The sequence below is a fragment of the Vipera berus genome, assembly GCF_964194415.1.
Source record: "Vipera berus genome assembly, chromosome: Z".
NCBI classification, from domain to species: Eukaryota; Metazoa; Chordata; class Lepidosauria; order Squamata; family Viperidae; genus Vipera; species Vipera berus.
The window spans coordinates 20,072,916-20,083,240 of NC_138205.1; the positions used below are offsets into that span (position 1 = coordinate 20,072,916).

Genomic DNA, 10,325 nt, shown 5'->3' on the forward strand with positions numbered 1-10,325 from the left:
AAATTTGCCTGTATTTGTTTTTCGTTTAGAATAATAAATCTCATGTTACTTTCGTAAAATATACCAGTTTTGGAAGTAGTGATTAAGATGTTGGCCTGGAAACCAGGAGATTGAGAGTTCTTGTCTGACATTAGGCATAAAAGCCAGCTGGATAATTTTTGGGCCGATCAACAGGAGACTATGAGTTCTAATCCCACTTTAGGCGTAAAAGCCATCTGGGTAATATGGGGCCAATCTCCAGGAGACTGGGAGTTCTAGTCCCAGCTTAGACATGAAAACCGGCTGGGTGACTTTGCAACAGTCACTCTCTCTCAGCCCAACCCACTTCACAGTGGGTTTTTGTGGAGAAAATAGGAGGAGGAAAGTTTTATATATGTTCGCTGGCTTGAATTGCTTATACCTAAAAGTAATAATGATGGGATAACAAAAAAATCTTTTTAAAAAAATAAATAGATTGCTGAAAGCATGCACATGTGGTTGTAAGTTTGGGGCTTGTCTCTGATCTGTCTTACTTTCCGATTACCTGTTCTATTTCATCCACTTGATTCCCCAGACAGCCGAGCCCCCCCACTGGGAAGATGGCCGCTTTGTTTTCCGTATGCAACGTTCGCCACTCTGCGAGTACCTCATTAATTTTATTCGCAAACTACGAACATTGCCAGAAAAACCAATGATGGATAGCGTGCTTGAAAATTTCACTATCCTGCAGGTATTTCATAGGGAAAGAAATTACGGGGAGGGTAAGAAAAGAATTTTAAAGTCAAAACTATACTTCCATAGGGAAACAATGTGGAGACAGAAATTTTTTTTTTTGCCCAAACCTCAGTTTTACTTCAGTTTCTAGTTCTCGATGGACTTAGTTCAATGTTTCTCTACCTTGCTAACTTTATGACATACGATGGCTGGGGAATTCTGAGTCCACATCTTAAAGTTGCCATGGTTGAGAAGCACCAACTTAGTGTAAACAATTTTACAAAATTGCTACGGCTTCTTTGGGAGACTGTTTAAGCGTGAAACAAAAGTTAGTTATGCCAGTTCCTTCTCTGGGAGCACCAGGCAAGTTAAACCGGTTCCTGAACCTCTTCTTCCTGTTGGTTTTTATGGAGTACTTACTATCTGATTATCTGATCCCTTCTTTCCCAAGCATCTCAAAATGAGTAAGGTGCAATTAAGGCTACGTCGGGGACGTTTCATCAATTAAATAGGGAGAATAGTCATTAAATGTTTTGTTGTTTTAAATATGTCCCTGACTTAATTGAGCAGATAGAAAGATATTTTATATGCTTATATAAAAACCTCAAATTATCAGTTCCATTTACTGCCCGAGAGGCATCCTGGGTTGAACAACCCCAAAGGTGCTTTCACACGAGGCGACTGGACTCTCTTGTTTTTCTTTGAAGACATTTCGCTTCTCACCCAAGAAGCTTCTTCAGCTCTGACTGGATGGTCTTCAAAAAGAAAAAAAGAAAAACAATGAAGAAGCTCCTTGGATGAGAAGCGAAACGTCTTCAAAGAAAAACAAGGAAGTCCAGTTGCCTCGTGAAAAAGCACCGTTGGGATAACTACCGGTATGACCTGGATAACTGAGAATCTCTGTAGACACCTGGGTTGAGAAGGTTGTGCCTTTTTTAAGGTGGTGCTGCCTGTTGTGATTCACACATGCGCCATTGAAAATATCAAGTTTCCAGCCTTTTTTAATATGACTTTCTCCATCATCATTGAAAGTGTTTGTGAGGACGGTCACATAAAGCAGAGCTTTTCAACCTTTTCACCCATTGTACCACTTTTAGGATATGGCAACATCTGATTACCACCAGTCGCCTAGCAATGTGTCAAAAACTTGATGACAAAAAAAAGGAAAAAAGTGATGAAGTACAGGTAGTCCTCGACTTACAACAGTTCACTTAGTGACTGTTTGAAGTTACAATGGCACTGAAAAAAGTGCCCCCCAAGCCACAGCTGGCGGCGCTCTTCCTCCTGTCCGAGGTTTTCATTGTTGTGAGCATTTCTGTTGAGGACTGGCAGCGGGGGTGGGGTGGGGGGTGCATTTGGTTTTTATTCCCCCCCCCCCTCTGCTGGATGGTTGCAGCAGGTTTGGTCACTTCACATGACCCTGGGACACTGTGACCGTCATAAATATGAATCAGTTGCCAAGCATCTGAATGTAAATCACAAGACCCTGGAGATGCTGCAACATTCAAGCTGATCGGCGCTTCTTCTGGGCTCAGAAGCGCCAGGATCAGCACCGAGTTCCAGCTGGAGCCTGGCGCTGATCCTGGCGCTTCCGCTGACCCCTGACAGCCCTGCAGCTCCAGCCGTCTCTCGCTCAGGCTTGTGCGGTGCTGCCACCAGTTCAGCTCATTCCCCTCCCCCGCTACCAATTTTCTAGGATGGACGCATACCACCTGCCAGGTGCCAATGTACCACTGGTTGAAAAGCTCTGACATAAAGATTCAGCAACATGATCCTCCCAGGGATGCCTGGAGGATTACTAATTTACATTTTATAAATTGAAATCACAAGATCACCGATATGTAAGATCCCTCCCCAAATTCAGTGAGATTTGGTAACATCGAGATGTTAAAATGTGCATTTTCAATCTGTTTTATTTTGATGCTGGTGACTGCGCCAGGTTCCACCTTGAAAGCATCGAGAAGACAGTAAGTGGTCCCAGGAACAATTGATCCCAAAGTATGGCCTCTAGAATGGTCATATTTATGCATAATACACTTAGATTTAATTGGTTAATAAATTGGTTAATAGTTAATAAAATACAGGTAGTCCTCAACTTACAGCAGTTCATTTAGTGACCGTTCAAAATTACAGCAGCATTGAAAAAAGTGACTTCTGACCGTTTTTCAGACTTAACGACTGTTGCAGCATCCCCACAGTCATGTGATCAAAATTTGGATGCTTGACAACTGGCTCACATTTGTGATCTTTCAGTATCCTGGGCTCATGTGAACAGTTTTTGTGACCTTCTGGGGAAGCAGGATTCACTTAACAACCATGTTACAATAATAATAATGATAACAACAACCTCCAGCAAAGCTACAAAAAACTGCGCTACTCGGAACATCTTACATTTTAAGGAGATACCTGGTTGATACCTATACCTAGCATGCTGGCAGCAACCCGTCTCAACCATTAGTGCCAGTCAATTTGAGTGTTCAGTTGACTGCGTTTCATGTTTAATGAATAAAAGTTATATAATAATAATAATAAAAGTTGGAAGGGACCTTGGAGGTCATCTAGTCCAACCCCCTGCTCAGGCAGGAAACCCTATACCATTTCAGACAAATGGCTGTCCAGTCTCTTCTTAAAAACTTCCAGTGTTGGAGCATTCACCGCTTCTGGAGGCAGGTTGTTCTACTGGTTAATTGTTCTGTCAGGAAGTTTCTCCTTAGTTCTAGGTTGCTTTTCTCCTTGGTTACTTTCCATCCGTTGCTTCTTGACCTGCCTTCAGGCACTTTGGAGAATAGCTTGAGTCCCTCTTCTTTGTAGCAGCCCTTGAGATATCGGAACATTGCTATCATGTCCCCCCTCGTCCTTCTCTGCATTAAACTAGACTTACCCAATCCCAGCAGCCTAACTTAAACAACTGCAGTGATTCACTTTCTATTGCTAGAAACATATTAAAATGGGGCAAAGCTCACTTAAACAATGTCTCAACATAAATTTTGGGCTCAGTTGTGGTCGTAAGTCGAGGACTATCTGTAGTGGAATGCTACAATGCATAAGCTAATTAGGAAACACATGTTAGAGAAGGGGAAGGAAATGCCAAGAGTAGCCCCCACAATTAAGTAGGGTTTCAGCGGCTAGGACCCAGATTGTTGGGGGCAATAAGCTGACTTTGTAATAATGCCGCTGGGGGGGGGGGGAAAGCCCTAATAAGCAGGCATATACATAGAATGAAGGCTACTGCTAAGCACATTTGATTTGTGCTTAGATTGTAAGCCGCCCTGAGTCTTCGGAGAAGAGCGGGATATAAATGGGATTAAAATAAAAAAATGAAATAAAATACTCCCTACCATAAAAGGGACGCGGTGGCTCAGTGGGTTAGGACGCTGAGCTTGTCGATCAGAAGGTCGGCAGTTTGGCGGGTCGAATCCCGAGTGCCGCGTAACAGAGTGAGCGCCTGTTACTCGTCCCAGCTTCTGTCAACCTAGCAGTTCGAAAGCACGTAAAAATGCAAGTAGAAAAATAGGGACCACTCCGGTGGGAAGGTAACAGCGTTCCGTGCGTCTTTGGCGTCCAGTCATGCCGGCCACATGACCACGGAGACGTCCTCGGACAAGCGCTGGCTCTTCGGCTTTGAAACGGAGATGAGTACCAGCCCCTAGAGTTGGAAACGACTAGCACGCATGTGCGGGGGAACCTTTACCTTTACCTTTACCTTACCATAAAAGAGACACCAGAGGCCTTGACATTACAAGTAGTCCTCCTTTTACAACCACCACTAAGCCTAACATTTTAGGCTTAGCAAAGCAGCTGTTAAGTGAGTTTTGCTTTGTTTTACGACCTTTTTCTAACAGGGTTAAGGGAATTATGCAGTCATTAAGCGAATCTGGTTTCCCCCCATAGGCTTTGCTTGTCGGAAGCCATCTGGGAAGGTTACAGTGGCCACATGACCATAGAACAGTTCAACTGTCATAAGTACATGCCAGCTGCCAAGCGCCCAAATTTTGATCACATGACCATGGGGATGGTACAATGGGCGCTGAGTGTGAAAACGGATTAAGTTACTTTTTTTCGGTGCCATTGTAACTTCGAACGGTCACTAAACAAACGATTGTAAGTCGAGGACTTACCTGTACTTCTTCTGTTGTGTTAATTTCCCTGGAAAGTGGGGTTAGGAGGTTAGATGCATCTGCTCAGTGTTACGGGATGATTTGTTTCATGAGCCAACTGGGGATCTCTGCCAATAAAAACTGTTGTTCTCGTTTCCAAACAGGTTTTGCGGGATCAAGAAACTCAGGAATTGCTACTGTGTGTGGCCTTCGTGTTTGAAGTGTCTGCAAGTGAACGGGGAGCACAGCATCACATCTATAGGCTAGGCCGGGACTGAGAAATAGTTTTTCACCACGCTCAACAAATAAACCCAACCAGCCCAGCCATCTTCCTCTTATCTCATCACATCCTACCTAGTGGCAGGCAGAACTGATGGCTGAATCGCTAGGAAAACTGCTGACCTCATTCATACCAACTTTTGAGTGTACTGACAACCACAAAATCCAAGTGTTACACCTAAATCCTTAAAAGGCATGTGAACCCATTGCTCACTAGACCATTTTGCAGCTGGCATGGCGTGATAGCAACCATGGTCCTTTGAACAGGTGTACTTCTGGACGAATACTCTCTGGGTCAGGTCATCTTCAGCCTGTTGAGGACAATAGTCAACCTCAACTCCATTTGTATCCTTCCAGTTCTCCTCTGACAATGTCCCATGTGAATGCTTCTCTGGGCTCTAACACTCCGTGTTACAAGAAGAAATGGCATTTCTTCGCACTCCTGTTTTGAAAGACGGTCAGGCTTCGATGTGCGTTATAACTTAATTCTCACAAACTGCTGAAGAGTAAAACCACTCCTACACTCTTACGTCAGGCTCTAGGGAAAGGTTTGTGCCAGGAGAGCATAACCTGATGCTCCCAATTCACATCACTCCCCAGATCCCTTTAAGAGTCCACCAAACTGAAGGGTTTAATGTGATCAAGTTGAAGACTGTTATTTACATTGGCAGTAATGATATTAAGGTTTAATACAACTTTTAAGTCAAATTTGAATTCTCGTCCGGTGTTGGATTGATCTCCTTTGTGGAGTACAGGTAATCTTTGACCTTAAAACTACTCGCTTAGGGACCGTTGAAGTTAACAGTAGCACTCGGACCAGTGACTAAACAACCATTCCTTGCACTTACGACATCACAGCACCTGCATGATCAAAATTTGGGTGCTTGGCAACCGGCATATATTTATGACGGTTTTAGCATTCAGGAGTCGTGATTGCTTTGTTCACATGATTCCAGAATGCTAAAACCATCATAAATATATGCCGGTTGCCAAGCACCCACATTTTGATCACATGATCGCGTTGGGTGCTGTATTTTTCTATTACACATTATCAGCTAATAAAATAGTAATAGCAAGGGAGCCATGTGATTGCCACGTATGACCTTCCCAGCTGGTTTCTGACAAACCCAAGTCAATGGGGGCAAGCCAGAGTCACTTAAAAACCACGATTTGCTTAACAGCCATGGCAAAAAAAAAAAAGTGGCAAAATTGGATGTTGCTCCCTTAACAACCCCCTTGCTTGGCCAAATTCTTGTCTCAGTTGTCTAAATTTCTCCTTTGCAGCCGAGGAGTTTGAGGCTCACGTCGGTGTCATTTCAAAAGCAGAGAACAATTCACATGGTAGGAAGGTATTGCCTTGCAAAACTCAGGCTTCAACTACACAGTGAGCGTGAGATCATGTAGTAAGCCACGTATCTTTGAAGTGCAGCTGGGAGGCATTTTAATATTACTCATACGAGTAATTAAAGATTGGCAAGAACATTAATAGCAGGAAACAGAAACGTGGTCTTCTAAGCCGCCTTTCTCTCGCTTTCTGCTGCCAAGGACTTTTATAGCTAAAGAAGCATTTTTTTAAAAAAAAAATAGCTGTCCAAATTTTGGAGAATGAATGGCATTATGTTTTCAGCTCTGGAATTAAAATTACCACCTTCTTCCATTCCGCACATAATCCCAATCTTAAATGCAACAAAAATATAAAAGGAAACCGAGCTTTGTTACATTGTTTGATCTGAAGAAGCTTTATCTGGCTAAACGTATGTTCTTGATTATCATCTTTTTGGCACTTGCAGTTGCTTCTGTGTCTCCCTCTTTGGTAGGAAAGGGGGACAATATACAGGTAGTTTTCAACTTACAATTCATTTAATGACCATTTGAAGTTACAGCAGCACTGGGGGGGAAAGTGAATTAGGACCATTTTTCACACAACCGTTGTAGCAGGGCCACAGTTGTGTGATCAAAATTTGGGTGCTTGGCAATTGGCTCCTATCTACGACAGCTGCAGCATCCCAGGTTCATGTAATCACCTTTTGCAACCTTTTGACAAGCAAAGTCAATGGGGAAGCTAGATTCACTTAACCATCATGTTACTAACTTCACAGCTGCAATGATTCACTTCACAACTGGCAAGAAAGGTTGTAAAATGGGGCAAAACTCTAACAACTTGTCTCACTCAGCGACAGAAATGTTGGGCTCCACTGAGGTCATAAGTAGAGGGAGGGGCTTCTCAATCAAACAAAACACTAATATTATTCTGCCTTGCAACTTGTTTTACCAAGAGTAGCGGTGTCTCCAGAATTTGGATGAAAATCGGCGCACTTTTGAAAAAAGTGGAGCATGGATATACTTCAACCAGTAGTGGGCAGCTTTTTGGTTATCTGGGACCACTAGGTCTTGTAGTTTGTGTGAGAGAGAGATTTGTGTGTGTGTGTTTGTGTTGCAATTACTCTAGATATTTGCACAGGACTGCTATGCTTTCCTCCAAGAAATCACATTTCAAAAATTCAAACATGCATTTAAAATGGGTTCATGGGCTGCAAACAGGAGCTTCACATAGCCTAAGTATCATGTTGCCCACTCCAGCTATAGACTGACTTTGATCTTTTTTTTTTTTTTTTGCAAAGAAAAGATGGTACCAGAGCTAAGACAATACATATTATGGGCATTTAGCTGGGCCCTAAATCGAGGCAGCTTGCAACCATCTGGAATCAACTCCGCATCAGATTTATTGCCAGCTACAATGAAGCATTTATTCCTTGTTTGATCTCAAATTCAGAAAAGGTCCAGCTAAATAGGAGTAATCAGATGTATCAAAGAGTTAGTTAGAAGAAGCTCCATCACTTACCCCTTGTGAAAGAAGTCCAGCCCAGCAAAACAAGGAATCCTTGTAAAAGGACTATCGCTCCTTAGCTAAAGCTACTGTTCTAGGACAAATCCTAAATTCCAGTTTCTAGCAATTTGCTGCATGCAACTCATCAGAAGTCTGTTATGTCTCAGGAGGCACCCTTATGATTCAAAACCAGCTGATTAGCATCGACTGGTCAGCCAGAGTTACAGGGGAAAGTCAAAAAATTAGAATATCGTGCAAAAGTTCATTTATTTCAGTAATGCAACTTAAAAGGGGAAACTAATATATGAGATAGACTCATTACATGCAAAGCAAGATAGTTCAAGCCGTGATTTGTCATAATTGTGATGATTATGGCATACAGCTCATGAAAACCCCAAATCCACAATCTCAGAAAATTAGAATATTGCGAAAAGCTGCAATATTCTAGGGTCAAAGTGTCCCACTCTAATCAGCTAATTAAGCCATAACACCTGCAAAGGGTTCCTGAGCCTTTAAATGGTCTCTCAGTCTGGTTCAGTAGGAATCACAATCATGGGGAAGACTGCTGACCTGACAGTTGTACAGAAAATCATCATTGACACCCTCCATAAGGAGGGAAAGCCTCAAAAGGTACTTGCAAAAGAAGTTGGATGCTCCCCAAGTGCTGTATCAAAGCACATTAATAGAAAGTTGTGGAAGAAAAAGGTGCACAAGCAGCAGGGATGACCGCAGCTTGGAGAGGATTGTCAGGAAAAGGCCATTCAAAAGTGTTGGGGACTTTCACAAGGAGTGGACTGAGGCTGGAGTCAGTGCATCAAGAGGCACCACACAGAGACGGTTCCTGGACATGGGCTTCAAATGTCGTATTCCTCTTGTCAAGCCGCTCCTGAACAACAAACAACGTCAGAAGCGTCTTACCTGGGCTAAAGAAAAACAGACCTGGTCTGTTGCTCAGTGGTCCAAAGTCCTCTTTTCTGATGAGAGCAACTTTTGCATCTCATTTGGAAACCAAGGACCCAGAGTCTGGAGGAAGAATGGAGAGGCACACACTGCAAGATGCTTGAAGTCCAGTGTGAAGTTTCCACAGTCTGTGTTGATTTGGGGAGCCATGTCATCTGCTGGTGTTGGTCCACTGTGCTTCATTAAGTCCAGGGTCAACGCAGCCGTCTACCAGGAGATTTTGGAGCACTTCATGCTTCCTTCCGCAGACGAGCTTTATGGGGATGCTGACTTCATTTTCCAGCGGGACCTGGCACCTGCCCACACTGCCAAAAGCACCAAAACCTGGTTCAATGACTCTGGGATTACTGTGCTTGATTGGCCAGCAAACTCACCTGACCTGAACCCCATAGAGAATCTATGGGGCATTGCCAAGAGAAAGATGAGTGACATGAGGCCGAACAATGCAGAAGAGCTGAAGGCCGCTATTGAAGCATCCTGGTCTTCCATAACACCTCAGCAGTGCCACAGGCTGATAGCTTCCATGCCACGCCGCATTGAGGCAGTAATTGCTGCAAAAGGGGCCCAAACCAAGTACTGAGTACATATGCATGCTTATACTTTTCAGAGGTCTGATATTGTTCTATGTACACTCCTTGTTTTATTGATTGCATGTAATATTCTAATTTTCTGAGATTGTGAATTTGGGGTTTTCATGAGCTGTACGCCATAATCATCACAATTATGACAAATCATGGCTTGAACTATCTTGCTTTGCATGTAATGAGTCTATCTCATATATTAGTTTCCCCTTTTAAGTTGCATTACTGAAATAAATGAACTTTTGCACGATATTCTAATTTTTCGAGTTTCACCTGTAGTTAAGGGGCATGGCTAAGAATTCACCAGGAGCCATGTCTTTTATTTTGTTTGCTTGCTCTTGGCTATTGGACCAGGGATCCTATCGGCAGGGCTTTTCAATCTTTTCACCCATTGTACCACTTTTAGGATATGGCAACATCCGAGTAACACCAGTTGCCTAGCAAGGTTTCAAAAACTTGATGACCAAAAAAAAAGGAAAAAAGTGATGAAGTACAGGTAGTCCTCAACTTACAACAGTTCGCTTAGTGACTGTTCGAAGTTACAATGGCACTGGAAAAAGTGCCCCCCAAGCCACAGCCGAGCAAGACAACTGCCTGCCCGCCCGGCCGCGCTCTTCCTCTTGTCCGAGGTTTTCATTGTTGTGAGCATTTCTTTTTAGGATTGGCAGCGGGGGTGGGGTGGGGTGGGGTGTGTTTGGTTTTTATTTTCCCCCCCTCTGCTGGGTGGTTGCAGCAGGTTTTGGTCACTTCACATGACCCTGGGACAGTGACCGCCATAAATATGAATCAGTTGCCAAGCATCTGAATGTAAATCACAAGACCCTGGAGATGCTGCAACTTTCCAGCTGATCAGTGCTTCTTCTGGGCTCAGCAGAAGTGCCAGGATCA

The 10,325-nt window shown here is 43.4% G+C and overlaps 1 protein-coding gene across 4 annotated transcripts in view; it reads left to right on the top strand.

Moving 5' to 3' along the window:
• Positions 1 to 5,308, top strand: part of LOC308677285 (transcriptional enhancer factor TEF-4-like) — a 28,235-nt gene extending 22,927 nt beyond the window's left edge. For all 4 annotated transcript variants that reach the window (XM_081343547.1, XM_081343545.1, XM_081343548.1 and 1 more), the window contains exons 11-12: positions 554 to 709; positions 4,955 to 5,308. In XM_081343547.1, the coding sequence (XP_081199673.1) occupies positions 554 to 709; positions 4,955 to 5,068 (270 nt within the window). In that variant the 3' untranslated portion in view covers positions 5,069 to 5,308. The remainder of the gene's footprint in view (positions 1 to 553; positions 710 to 4,954) is intronic.
• Positions 5,309 to 10,325: the final 5,017 nt, after the last annotated feature.